The 14,526-nt window shown below is 44.0% G+C and overlaps 1 protein-coding gene across 1 annotated transcript in view; it reads right to left on the bottom strand.

The window, feature by feature from the left end:
- Window positions 1-391: 391 nt before the first annotated feature.
- Window positions 392-14,526, bottom strand: part of ECPAS (Ecm29 proteasome adaptor and scaffold) — a 70,839-nt gene continuing 56,704 nt past the window's right edge. Inside the window, exons 35-49 of the mRNA XM_005154852.3 lie at window positions 14,202-14,352; window positions 13,325-13,390; window positions 11,379-11,468; window positions 10,798-10,864; window positions 10,022-10,113; window positions 9,852-9,918; window positions 9,430-9,621; window positions 8,417-8,625; window positions 7,877-7,920; window positions 7,146-7,338; window positions 6,313-6,457; window positions 5,579-5,684; window positions 5,358-5,446; window positions 3,987-4,058; window positions 392-3,206 (exon numbers count right to left, since the gene is read on the bottom strand). Of these exons, the coding sequence (XP_005154909.1) occupies window positions 3,067-3,206; window positions 3,987-4,058; window positions 5,358-5,446; window positions 5,579-5,684; window positions 6,313-6,457; window positions 7,146-7,338; window positions 7,877-7,920; window positions 8,417-8,625; window positions 9,430-9,621; window positions 9,852-9,918; window positions 10,022-10,113; window positions 10,798-10,864; window positions 11,379-11,468; window positions 13,325-13,390; window positions 14,202-14,352 (1,723 nt within the window). The 3' untranslated portion in view covers window positions 392-3,066. The remainder of the gene's footprint in view (window positions 3,207-3,986; window positions 4,059-5,357; window positions 5,447-5,578; window positions 5,685-6,312; window positions 6,458-7,145; window positions 7,339-7,876; window positions 7,921-8,416; window positions 8,626-9,429; window positions 9,622-9,851; window positions 9,919-10,021; window positions 10,114-10,797; window positions 10,865-11,378; window positions 11,469-13,324; window positions 13,391-14,201; window positions 14,353-14,526) is intronic.

The raw sequence follows: 14,526 nt of genomic DNA, 5'->3' as shown, positions 1-14,526 counted from the left end.
TCCAGATTTGTATGTGGAATATACTTATGTATCATACTGGGGCTTGGGTTGGATGGGACCTTAAAGATCATGTGCTTTCACCCCCCTGACAGAGCCAGGGACAGGTTCCACGAGAGAAGTTTGCTCCAAGTCCTGTCCAACCTGGCCTTGAACACTGCCAGGGATGGGGCAGCCACAGCTTCTCTGTGCATCCTGTTGCCAGTGCCTCACCTCCCTCATAGTGAAGAACTTCTTCCTAATCTAACTTAAATCTCCCCTTTGTCAGCTTAAACCCATCACTGCATCTTTAGGCAAGCGGCCTGAGGGAGGGTAGGTCAAGGCGGAGCCGAACACGAGGAACACAAGGATACTGTAAAATACTCATACTGGGAGAAAAATCAGTACCAGTCACTTCCAGGAACAAGTCATGCAGCTTTTATTTAATTTCACCTTTTTGGTAAGCAAGAGGCTTTTCTTTCAGTCAATCATTCACATACTTCAACAGTACAGACTGCAGTGAATTTTATGGAGATCTTGCAACATTAGAAAACTTTTCTCAATATACATCCATTTAAGCAACAGCGAGTGCTAGAGTTGGGTCTGCACACTGCACTCCAGGTATACAAAAGCATTGCAGCAGCACAAGAAATGCCCATAGTGGGCAATGTACAGTGTGTTTTACATAGTGCAATCACTTTTAGAGGAAAAACTCTAGGAAGGCCACATCTATTTATTTTTTTTTAATCCTGTCAAGTTTACAAATGCAAGGGGGGTAGATATCAAACCTCTGACTGAATTAACTTTTGTACAGGTAGGTTTTGTGTATAGGCACATGCTTTAGAGAGGAGCTCTGCATCTGTTCTGTAATCACGAGAAAGACATATTGCTTTGTGATCCAGAGAGTGTGATATCATCTCTAATCTTCCTAAATGCTGCTGGCCAGAGCCATCAATCCAGCTGTTTGTACAGTTCCTAGAATACGCTCTTCCCTCTAGTGTAAATCCCCAATAGAGAAATTCAGGTTGCTATTGACAACAATTAGTTATTCTGCTTATGATCATCTGACCATACTAGGCATTGCCTCTGAATACTCCAGTCCACAGTGACCACTCAAAATACCAGAGATGTGGAGGCTCTTCCTTTTCTGTTACTGTCACTCACCAATACAAAAAAAAAACGAGTCAGACAATGAATTGCTACAGCAAAGCAGCACTGGTAATTATCTAATACAAAAAGAATGAGCACTCATGGCACTACATGTCATGGTAAGCAAGTTTTTAAATATACTGCAAAGTGACTTGCCCAATAAAATTTTAAAATGTACACTGTGCTCAATAGTTCAAACTATAGGTAAACAAAGAGCAGCTCCCTGCAACAAGGTGTAAATCAAAATGTTATAGCACCAGCTCCCAGCACCATGGAGTTGCCCACTGACCAGTTTTAGTGTACAATGCAATAGTGCTTGCTGAGGTTTCTGCTACACGAGAGCCACAGTGGGACAGCTCTGCCCATTTCCTGCTGACCTTTTCTTACTAGGCGTGCATGAGTTGCACTCCTCCCTTTCTGTGGAGAGCAAGTCAGACAACGGGACTTACAGTACCAGAAAACTCTTGAATGGGAAGTGGCACCTGAGGGAAAAGTAGGTACTGCATACCTGATTTTGAGTATGTGTGCATGGAGGAAATGTGACGTCATCTGAACAGTCCTCTCCATCACAGATCAGATCTGAAAGGAGCTGCAGACTACAAGAAAAGAAGCTTTCCTTTGCTGAATGCCATCGACATAATATTGCCCACACTAATGATTTTATTTCACCATCAGCAAAGCATTTATCCCCAAGAAGCTGTACACATACTGGTCAGATTACGGTGCAGTGCTAACTTTACACTATTAAAGGTCTGTTGCTATAGTGGCCAGATTTGTCTTTTCTCCAAGAAGGGCAAAATAAAATACTTAAAATAAAAGGAGACAGGCAGCATGGCCACACCATCATACAGCAATTTTACTCATGTTAATGCAGATATAATCTTTCTTCTTAAGTGCAAATTAAAAGGTATTTGCTAGCTAGCAACCAGCATGACTTAGGCTGCTGAAAAATGACAGATGATTCAGTTTCTTACAAATATTGACAAGTCTAAATTGTTACAGGTTTCCAAAGCAAGAACAGGGTTACAAACAGGAAGGGAATAAAACACTACCACTATTAAAAAACTGTCATTGCAAACTCCATACACTCTTCAAAAACATCTAGAAAAGACTGCCTTTTTTTGTTTTTTTTTTTATCCTGCAGCTGGAGTGTCCATGCAAAACAATTTTGAGAAGAGCAGTGTTCCATCTGGATACAAACTAGGCCCAACTTCATCCCACACAGCTCAGTAAAGTGCTCTCTTGTGCATCCTTTGAGGAAACAAGTTCTCATTTAAAGTCTGGGAGGCCGAGGTTGCCAGCTGGGGAAGGCATAGTCTTGGTCAATCCACATTGAGGTCAGAGAAAAGGAAGGAGAGAAGTTAACAGTACTCTGCCTTTCATAACTCACAGACAATGGGCTGCAAGGGAGGAGAGCAGGAGAAGCAGAGGTGGGTGTCAGATGAAGCCACCAGAGCTTAACACAGGCTTCATCAGGGGAAGAACTGAATTCTTTATAGATAACAAACACCAGCTGTTGCTGCAGAGTCCCAAAGATTTACTGTTTAGACACCAGGTAACAGATCACCACACATGACATAAGTGAGAACCAAATATGCTTTTCACTGCCTGTGCTGGTGGTATTTCAGCAATTCCTCTGAAGGACAAAGGGGATCTGAGCAACATTCTTTTGCCGATTTAAAACAAAATCTTGCCCTCAATTATTTTTATGTGGCACACTTAAAAACATTCGAGGGTGGATCATTAGAGGTATTTACTGATAAACAACTAACCATCAGCTTAGAGAGTAAAAATAACACTAACGGGGAAAAGAATTTAAGGCATTTTTTATTTTGGCCAGGAATGATGCATGCTACAGAATAAACTTCATTTTCCCCACTTGGTTTTCAGACCACTGCACTCTTTCGTTTTTGTTTTACATGGCACTTTGTGTTTTACAGCTTAGTCAAGACTTTCGAGTGTTTTCTTCAATATAAATGCCTTCTCTTGCAGATCGGGTCTGCTATCTGATGCCATTGTAGACAACGAACGAATGAGGTGCTCTGTGCTTTCTGGTGTCAGGCTTTCCCACTGTTGAGTTTCTGTGTAGATAAAGACAGACACTGGACATGAATACCAGAATGCCAAAAAAACAAAAGGTTACTTCCCATCCCCAGACAGGCTGAAAGAGTGACTAACTACTTCAGCACTTCCAAATTCAACTCCAGTGCACATGCACTGGGAGTCATGCCCAGTTAGACTAGGCTGATTGTCTAATCCTATAAAATCTGAAAACAAGGACCTGAAGAACCAAATGTCTCCCAATTAACAATTCCTTTACATGATGTAAGAAAATTTATGCTAGAATAAATGCAGAAACACCAAGTGTGTAACAAATCCAAAGGAAACATTGAACAGAAAAGATGCAGACACACCTGACCTTGAGACCTACGTGACTCATTCTCTGAAGTAAATTCTGCAAGACTTAAATCCTAAATAACAATGAGGAACTAAACTTGGTGTGAAGAGGGTAAAAATTCTGCTTCTGCCTAAGCAGGAGCTCTCCCCTCTATGGTGCTTGCACGTAACAGAATCCGACTAAAAACTGTCCTGTGTGCTCTCCAGGATGCTCCTTGTTGGACATTTTCCTCACCCAAGGAGTATCCTTGGAGTACTTTAGACTTCGGCTTTATCCACAGTTCCTTAAAGCTCTCAAAGATTCCCAAGTCACCAAGCATAGGATTCCCAAGTCCCAACTGCCCCAGAATCACCCACTGCTGCAAGCAGAAGGTAGCAGCATCTGTCCAGGGTTCCAGACCACACAGCCAGGTGCCTTGTTTACCAAACAGCAGCACTCCCAGCTGGCGAGCAAAGCATCTCACCTTGCAGTTTGGTGAGCAGCAGTTCTATCACAGACAAAGCTTCTGTTCTTATGGACGTGTAGCTTTTGTTTTCTAAAGGATTGAAAAAACAAGCAGTAACAAAAACCCCACAACCACACTGAGAACCAAAGGCACACTAACTGTACAAAGAACACAAAGAGCACTCACCACTGCAGTCTCCAAAAAACATTTATTAGCACAGCTCACTGAGCTCATTGGTGCTGGCCATCTGCACTGTTCACTTAGATGCATTTGAATGGCAGAAAGTGACTGACTAAAGGTTGACAAGCCAACTGAGACTTTGTGCATTGCCTCTCCCATTACTACAGCACCACTATTCCTTAACAGGTGTTGAAAAGGGACAACACTGGCATAGCTGTAATGTGATCACAGACAACTTCTGTGCATAACAGACTGTCCTTTTGGCAAGTTGTAATGCCTATAAACCATCCAGATTTAAGCTGTGAATGCTCCATCCCTGGCAGTGTTCAAGGTCAGGCTGGACAGAGCCTTAGCTGACATGGTTTAGTGTGAGGTGTCCCTGCCCATGGCAGGGGGGTTGGAACTGGATGATCTTAAGATCCTTTCCAACCCTAACTATTCTATGATTCTGTGATTACGCAAGCATACATAAGCCCTACACCATCAAGCATAAGCTTGTCACAAAAAATTATTGGATGTCCTGAGCTAAAATCTCATTTAAGTCTCATTTCAGAAGGACTGACAATTGAGAGAAACTTTCTGCAAAGGGGTCAGTGGATTGGTAGCAAGTAGGTTAGGCATACCAGAAATCAGAGCCAGGTATAAGACTTAGGGTTACAGTCACAGGACCAGCGGGAATGCTACCAAAGTCCTAAAGGGACCCATGGCTGTCAACATTACATTACAGGTAGCACTCATAGCGCCACTGGGTGCTCTACTCAGGGACAGCACAAACTGCCTCAAAACCTTGCAGCTTCATGCACTGCCAGAGAAAACTTTTGGGCGTCTCCAATGCATGTGTATGCAAGAAGTCTGAACTATGGAGAAAAACATGTTTCATCCCATCAGCAATAGCTTGATTTGGTAGGGTCCATCTTCTGCATGGAAGAAATCACTGTTTCTGATTTGCACTCCTGAGAGGCTGCACAGTCTGCTGTCTGCTTCCCCTACCCTTTCAAAGCTCTCCTGCACCTGAGTTTACTTCCCTGTGCACAGCATCCTGCATAATACTGACTTGAACAGGTACTGTAACATCAGAATTGCCACAAAGTGCAAGGAAGAGCAAAATGTTATCTCTGATAGCTTACGCTTACCCTGCAGTTCCACTACCAGTCAACCCCCAACTGACAAGCAATTCATCATCAAGCACAAACCAGGAAGTCTATTTACCTAAAGAATGGGTGATAGATGAACAGGTTTCCAACAGTATTTCTGTCAAAGCCACAGGGTCTACATGTTCCTTATCAAACAGCAACAGCCTGTCAAATGCAAAAAATCAGTCAGAAGTCTTCTCAACTTCCTGAGAATCCAGTGTCATCCTCAATTTCATTAAACAGTTTGAAGCAACAAAGAAAAGAAATATCAAAGTGGAACACAGGAGGGAGAATTACCCTTGAAAGTAGGCATTCATGGCTTGTAGCACTCCGAGCTGCACTTTCCATGTGCTGAGTTTCAGACGGTCACACATTAACTTGCAAAAGTCTTGGCGATAGCAGCCTACAGAGAAATAAGGATGTCATTGTGTTACCACAAGGAAAGGCAGAAAGAAAACATTTCCTGCTCTGTCTTCCAGGTGTTCCCTGTGCTCCTCTCCAAGTGACATCAAGCTAGTCACTGCGTATAACCAAGTCAATGTTCTGTAACAAGTGACCCTGAAAATCTTCACCACATCAATACTCATCATGAGCACTGGAAGATAAAACAGCTGCATCACACATTCTGGCATGCTAATGAAAGCAACCATGTGTTTTTTTCATGTATATGCAGTTCCTTCACCATGTACCAACTCTGATGCAAACATAAGTGTGAGCAGCAGAACTAGGCAGCTTTTGATTAGCCAAGCCACCTTAGGCACCCTGTGTGTTTACAAAAACTCAGAACAGTTTGGTGAGTGGATTTAAAACAGTGAAAGGATTTCCTCACGGATGGGCTGCTCTGTGTGAAAGCTACTGGGGCAGATTTCTCACTGATCTTGCGAGCTGCAGGCAGTGAGATCTTGCACCTTCTCAAAAGCCTCCCCATCCCTCTGCATGATCCCCAGCTCTCTCCTTCCTCCCCCTTTCAACTTCAAGAAGAAACAGTTTGAGCCAAGAAAGTCTGCTCTGCACACCATTAGCCGACTTACGCTGTGTCTCTGGGCTCCTCGGCCAGGCTTTGCCCAGGGTCTCAAAGGCACAGATCAGTGACTCCACCTGCACTTCTTTCTCCCTTGTCTCCTCGTCCTCTTCATTATGCTTTGGTAAACCCGTGCCCATGCTCTCAAGAGAGTTCTGCAGAGGGCATGGGGGGAAGGTATGATTGACAGAAGGATGAAGGAAGGTCAGCCACACATTCAGTGCCATTCAGTCTTCCCTTGCAGTCTGTGCATGCCACTCCTTGCACCCAGACAGTGCCTCCACATAGATGAAGCACAGGCCCCTTGGCCATTGGTAGCTCTGGTGCTACTGGCAGCCTGCCGAAGTGCACAGCAGGCTCTGTGGCCTTGCACCCGAACATCTGCCTGTGCTATTCAAGTCCCTCTTGAAGAGCTGCAAAGCACTGCTGATACTCAACAGCAGCACTCTACACAACTTCCTAGGAGTCTCTTGCTGCCTGCAGAGCAGCCGGGAATCAACTTTTAATGCTGTATCATAGAATCACAGAACAGTTAGGGTTGGAAAGGACCTTAAGATCATCTAGTTCCATGGGCAGGATCGGGGCAGTGCTGGGAAGGACTCTGCCCTGAGAGCAGTTGGGCCAATTCATAATATGGACCACACAGGTGCAACCCCCCAGGGGCTCACCAGCAGTCTGGTATTTATTCAGCCCCATTAAAAATCTGGCTGAGTGTGGGGTATTGCTCACATCATCAGCATTCTGGCCAGAAACCTGGTGTGCATCCAAGCATCAGCCAGACCACCATCACCACTTGGGTGTTTTCCTTTGAAAGAGGGAAAATTCAGCAAGCTGAACTGTCACCTTCTTTATCATGGGGAAGACAATATCTGCCAGCTCCTGGAACCGGTCTTCCTTTGTTGCCTGCAGCACCCCAGCTGCACAGCGCAGTGCCACCATCTTATACTTCAGGTTCTCTTTCCGACATTCTTTCAGGACAGCCTGGACAATATCACTGATGGTGGGCTGGCCAGGCACTGACTTCTGTAGCTCTACACTGAAATACAAGGCACACACAAACTATCAGACGCACAGGAATCCCCTCCCAAACAATGCTTTTCCCATACCTAGGAGGCAATTCTTGTGTCTAGGCACAGGGGTGCCTACTGACAGCTGTAACTGAAGTTACAGTCTGATCCTCCTTCGCTCTTACCCTGTCCTCCCTCATTTCTTTGTCTTCACTCACATGCTTCCAACACACTTCCCTACCTTTCCTCTTCTTCTGCCTCTTCCTCTCTTCTATTCTTTAATGTGTCTATCCTTCCTCTTAGCCTCTTCTTTCCTTTTAGCAATTCTAACCGCTCAACATGCTCTGCCCTAAATCAACCATTTATCTCTGCAGGTCTCTCTGAAGCATCACTTGCCCCTCTCAGCATTCACCAGTGACCCACAGATTGGCAAATGGAGCAGACTCCTCCCGAGCTGATGGGAGATAATGACAGTGTTCACAAATTTCTAGTCTCCTTAGCACCACACAGGCACCACTGTGCAACAACTTCCTTTTTGAGATCCCAGATCTTGAGAGTACCACTTACTTGCATGCAGAGACGACACTGGCAATGGCCTTTAAGAGCTCCTCCTGCAATGAATAAAACAGATACCACTGAGAAATGCCATGCAACCAAATGGCACAGTCCTGTTGCACAGGGGAAACCTTTGTACTCTGCTGCGAGAGGTGGTGGGGGAATATTTCTATGTCACCAGCCTAGAGAGAGCGTCTCCTTCCTGCCACTCCTGCTGTAGAGGCTGCAGAGGAGTTGGCATTCCATCTACACTGAACTGGCAGTGGAAAATTGCCTTGCAGCACCTCTGAGCAGAGGCCAGTACACCTCAAGGCTAGAATATGGCGCAGAGGAAGTAGTTTAAGTGGAACCCAAATCCTAAAGCAATCTGAACACCACATACTTGTTTTCCCTGTCATTTTTGTATCTGCTGAATGAATGCAGGGCAAAAGGCAGACCTCCTAAGCCAGAGTTCCTACACATGTTGCTCTGCAGCACAGAATGTTATGTGTCCTGGCTCAAGGGCTGCATGCTGGTGCTCTGTGATCCATGAGGTGCCACTTCCTTTCTTACCTTCCCAGTCCATGTTCTCCCTGGCAGGCCTTGCAGCAGTGCTGACAGCACTATGCCGAGATGTGGCGGTACAAGGGAGCCTGTCTGCTTGGCAATTGATGCCATTGCTGCTGCTCCCTGGGCTTTCATCTTCCAGGACTGGGACTGCAGAGCTTTCTGGGTAATGGTTATCAGCTCCTGCATGTACAGCCTGATGCCACCCTGTGTACCTGCAGGTCAAACAGGAAAATTGTGCCATGAAAGAAATAAAAATCTGATCTTTTTTCCTTTGGGGGGAAGGGGGGTTTAAGGGGTGGGGGGAAAGGCAGAAAAGGCAGTTACAGGTTTGGGTTTTTTTTAATTCATTTTTGGAGGAAACGGGTGGATGAAATGCATCAGCCAGGCCTGCTTCCGGCAATGGGGTGAGGAATTCCTCCTAGTTCCATTCCCAGACACTTGAAAAGTAATCTGGTGACTGAAGGACCAGATCCAAGAATCAGGTCAGAGAAGGAACCAGCAAAACCATCTCACCATGCATCCAGATCTCCTTCTACAGGCACAAAGTATGGCAAAAATAGCCCTTCTTTAGCTCAGATTCATTCACTGCGCTTAAAGCCACAGGCACCTCCACACAGATCTCCAACCTGAGACACAGGCCAAAGGCCCCTGTAACTTCAGAGTGTTCAGAGCAACACTTAAAGGCTGGCATCAAAATTTCCAAAGCTGTCCAGCTCTCTGAACCACAATCAGGGACATGTTACAGTGACATTCAGTGCTTCACAATCTTGGAATATTTCTCTTGACTGTGTCTGTGTATCCTCAGCAATCACACACCTCTGTAATTATTTTAAATAGCCACAGAGAAGCTAACCTGCTGAAACTCATACACAGCATCTTTAGCAAGAAAGAAAATGGAAACAGACCACCCAAATCTTTTGCTACAAGAATTTTGTATTTCCAAAATGGATTCCCAGAAAGCATATTTTTTGCCCCATGCTTCCCAGAAACCTTTTACTACTCTTAAAACAACTTACCAGGTACATTTTCCTGCCATACTTCAGTCCACAGAGTGGAATTCTCTTTCTCTCCTTTCTCTTCATCAGGAACCTCATGCATGCCAAGAAAAGCCAATGGCAGCACATGTTTGGCATGGCTCTTCACTACATCTGGACTGTAGCGTCCCATAGAATGCACGGTTAAAGCACAGCCTGTCCTGTAAACTGGCTCTGAAGGAGCAAAACAGTCACACATTGTTACTGGGAAGCAGGCTTTCCTTTAACAACTTGCTCTGCTTCTTGGGAAGCAGAGGGACGCACAATATTGTATAATGACGTATGGGAATTACTCAACCAGTGAAACAGCATCACAATATAGAAATGTTTCTTTACAGCTTTTGTTATCACCAGGAACTTTTCTACACTGTATCCTGTAACTGAACACCCCCAAAGCAACATACCTTCCTTCTCCATGTACCAACTGCTGAGTTTGTGCAGCAGCTTCTCAGTGCTAGTGTCTCGGGAAGTCTGTAACAGGGAAGAGACTTAAATTACTCCAGCACTTTAGAAAAGCCCAGTCAACAACAAAAAGACAAAATTAAACTTAAAATTGCCTTAAACCCCAACTCACCCGGACTAGGTGCCCCATAGCAAAGGCAAAAGACTTCTGTATCACGCTGTTGCGATCTGTCAGGCCACTAAGTAAAGCACTCATAAGTTTGCCTGTTGGAAAAGATTTCATTTTATTGTAAGTATCCTGTTTTTATTGCTGTAGCAAGAATTACAGTAGCCTGTGTTTCATTAGATTGAATGAGTTTAGGCATTTTTCCTCATCATGTTTGCGGGGTTATAGGTCTGTTAGTCCTTATGTTTAAACAAGTGCACAGTGTAACACAGCAAAACTCAGAAGAAACTAGTGTTTTGAAAGCCGCAAACTGCACACTTTGGCTGGTAATGTTCCTTTATGCAAGCATCCCAGCTCATCCTTTCTATTATCGAATCACAATAAATTGTAAAGAGAAGACTGAGACCCAAGGAAGCAAAGTCCCTATTTATGGTTCCCCCATAGCTCAAGTTGAAGTAGTAAGTGCTTATTGATAGCATTGCATTGTTTGTCTGCTCCAAGAAATTCTAGAGAAAATTCTGTTTGTTCCTGCTGGGAATTCTAGAGAATTCCCTGAAATCCCTCCCTGCTTCTTCCAACTTGGGGAGGTACTTAACGTCCAAAGGAGCTACCCCCAGCATGCCAGTCTCATACATACTGCAACTGCAAAGAGCTCTCTGAGGAAAATACACAGGTAAAGGTCATTCATGTGATAAAATCAAGGGCCAGTAGGGAGGAAATAATACCTACAGAACAGCAACAAAAAAGTACCTTTAAAACCTGACACCAGAAACAAACCTCACCTGAATAAGGTGCTAAGTCCTGAGGACACTGCGTGGTTAAAGACACAATTACACTGGCACAGCCTCCCTGGAAGATTGCAAGGGAAAATAAAGGTGAGATGAAACAGTATTAGCCCCTGGCTATTTCTGTTGATACTTTCTGCAGTGTTATATGCATTCTTATGACATGATCTAGACCCACAAAGCCTCTGCCCTGATAAGCTGGGAGCCAACAGTGGAAGCAGAAAAACTGTTTGCAACAAATGAATTACAAGAATTGAATTAAGAAGTAAAATGTTTACCAGGACCTACACTTAGGACAGACAGTCCTGGAATATATACAGGGACCAAGAACAACCTTCTGCGCTCAAGTGTTACAGAGCACAACAGCTATTTAGCCCAGGGGAGGTTAAGGAAGCACATACTCATAAAATTACAAGTCTGGTAGTAATGTACGTGGCTTGAGACTCAGATGTAAAAAGACTCCAGCATAATCCCAAGCTGTTGTTTTAATGGAGACAATCAAAAGAAGCATATTTACATTGATACTGCTTGTGTTTCCTTCTCTATTTCCAAATGGAGTACTAAAATCACAGACGTACCTTTGTGCCAAGGCCTACTCCGCTTTTGATCAGTTCACACAGCCGAGGAACAAGCTCACCCAGGACAGAAACATCCAAATACTGCAAGCTCTAGAGAAAGGTAAGGGACCAGGGAGTGGGGAAAAGGGTGGTGGAAGGGGGGATTAAAAAGAAAGGTAACAGTGGCAGAGTGAAATTGGTCTGCTTCCAGCTGAGGCCTGCCTTTAGCTGAAGGTCTTTAGCTGAACTGTGAGAGTTTGCTGTACAGTGGGAAAAAAGCACCACAAATTGCCTTTCACTGTATAGATTCTCTTGTGCCACTTCTGTGCTGAGATGACCCTGCCAAAATTACAATTTGCTAGAATTGATGCTTCCCCATCCTCCAACTGTTTAGAAAGCTGAACATAACACACTAGCAAGAACTCCCTTTGGGGAGGGTAAGAGATGCAAAGGTGGGCACGTCTCAGGACAAACCCAGTATTTCCACAACTGTCTGAAACCCTGAAGAAATAACATATTCAAACTAGACGATGAAACGGATCTAGTCAGGATAATTTTTAAACAGGTTAAGCCAAAACAAGTGGTATAAATGACAAGGGTACAAGAAGAGTGTTACTGGTACCATACTGGTATCATTTCTAACTCCCATGCCTAAAATGCCACTGGGCAAAACAGAAAGCTTCATATTGCCAGCACTCTCTGTAGCACACTGTCTGCAGAGGGGAGATCCATCCTCTAGCAAATGCAAGGATTACATAATAACTCCCAGAGCTTCAGTCATCCCATCAGCTGTCACTTTCCCCTTCTGCACCAGTATAGTAAAAGGAATAATCCTTTATAATGTCCCAGCCAGCCCCAGAATATAGAGCAATAGACAGAAGGTTAGTCATAAACCAGGATATCTTCACACTGCTCCAGGAAAGCCACACTATCATTCCACTCTCTTAAGAGATCCTAAGCACTGATCAGGGCTGCACAACTGCCCCAGGGCTGGCAGGGGAGAACCATGGTCTGGTGGAGTGACAGCAGCAGCCACTGTAGCCTACGGGATGGCAGTGAGTACACTTTTACACAGATCTTTTCATTCCCAGCCACTTTACACAGTATTTATAGAGCACCCTACCTGATACCAGACTCAGCTTCACATGCTGTTATGTACAGGACTTGCTGCTGTTACTTTTCCATAACCACAGGAAACAAAGAATAGCTCTGGTTAGTATGCTTCTCTTAATAGTGCTCGCACCCCCTGCCTGCTTGCAGGCCCCTGGCTGTGAGCAGTGCCTCAGCAGAAAAGAGCAGCCTTTTCTTTGGGAAGAGACAGGCTCTTACAGAGGCCAAGGAGCTCTGCCAAGACAAACACCACAGCACATTGTCTGGGCATCAGCAACTCCTCCTCCAGCAGCTGGAAATCCTGGTGCCAAACACCAGCTACTGACAGTGCTTTCAGTGATATCAGCATTTCTTCTAAGTATCTCACCCATCAAAACATTGGCAATGCCTGGGTAGGGATTATCTTAAGACACCATGAGGCAAGGGCTAGACAGCAATATATGCCTCAAGAACAACAACTATCATCAGTTGGAGGCCCAGGTGAGAAGCTGATTGTGGAACTGAGGGCCAGAGAAGAAGAGAAATAACAGCCAGCATAATCCAGAACCAACTGAGTCCTGATCCAAATTAAAACACTTGAAAGATGTCCCTTTCATCAAGGCAGGCAGATCTACAGGTGTAGAAACAACCAATCTGACTCCAAATGGAGCCAAGATTATTTACAACTGAACTGAGGAACAAGTTGTGGCATTGGAATGAAATAAGGCAGCCCATGAAAGAAAAGGTGGACAGCCATCCACATGCAGATGTGACAACAAAATGAACCCTGAAGAGGTATTCTGCAAAGCTTCCCTTTGATTCATATTCTTCTCCTACAACATACCTTACAGTGGAACCCTTCTCCATCAAGTACTTACCATGTTAATGGTTTCCATCATGGGAGATGACTTGACAGCATTAAGTCTGGCACTATCCATTGCAGTCTGGAGATTAAAATTAAAAAAAAAGAAAAAAAGGAGGGGTGGGGAGAACCCAAAATCAAGTGTAGACTCAACACGAAAACAGTGAAAAGGGCAACATCAGCTGTAACTTGCTACCTCACAAACTCAAACCAAAATCCATTTCAGATGCATATAGACTGAAAGACATTATGTTTACAGAATATGAATGCCTCCCTTTCAGAGGCTGATGGATGTTCTAGCTAGAGCACATGAGAATGAAATTAGCTAAATCTGCTTCTGAACAGTGGGTTTCACTCACTTTCCCATTAGACTGCTACTGATTAATACAGTTCTTTGAGAGACATTAAAGGACACAGTGTTGACAACATCAACCTCCAAGCCCACACTGCTATGACTTATCTAATTTACCAGAACTTCTGCAGTTAATCTCTTGGGAAAAACAGAGAAGTTTGACAGTACAGGTGCATTCTACATAATTATTACAGACTGTCTCTTTGCCTGTTTCACAGCTGTACATGGAGTGAAGTGACATCTAACAACAGTTCTTACTAAGATTGCTCCTCAGTTTCTGAAATGTGGTGGTTTAGTGAATTAAAAAAAAAAATCACAACCCTTAAAAAAAACCCAAAACAAAATGGCAAATAAAAAACTAAACCCCACATTTGTCCAGCTATATTCCAATGACCAAACTTTATTAGTAACTTACTAGCTGTTTCTCTTTTTACCTTTGAACACCCCTCAACCAAATCTGCTATTTTTCTGTTTACCAAATGAAGCTTAGATCTTTGTCATCTCTGTTCTATTGATACTTTCTCATAGCAATTGCACTTACTTTCTCCTGTTCTGTTGCACAAAGACTCAAATAATTGAGGACTTGAGGCTCCAGCACACTCAAGGATTCCAGAAGAGCTGGGATAAGTTTTGGTGCATGAGGTTTCAGCATAGACCCAGCACTTTTACTGATCTTCACAAGAGTATTAATGCTGGAAAAAGATCAAAGGGAAGGTCAACATAGAAACACACAGACTCAGCTGAGAAACCTCTCTGATCTACTCTAACCCAGTACCAACAAAAAGGCCAATGCAAATCTCAGATACACCACTATAAATCTACCTGCAAACAAAAATCTGTGTATTTTTCTGCTTAAGCAAAATAAT

This window comes from Melopsittacus undulatus, chromosome Z (genome assembly GCF_012275295.1).
Source record: "Melopsittacus undulatus isolate bMelUnd1 chromosome Z, bMelUnd1.mat.Z, whole genome shotgun sequence".
NCBI lineage: Eukaryota > Metazoa > Chordata > Aves > Psittaciformes > Psittaculidae > Melopsittacus > Melopsittacus undulatus.
This window is presented reverse-complemented; position numbering and strand designations above follow the sequence as displayed.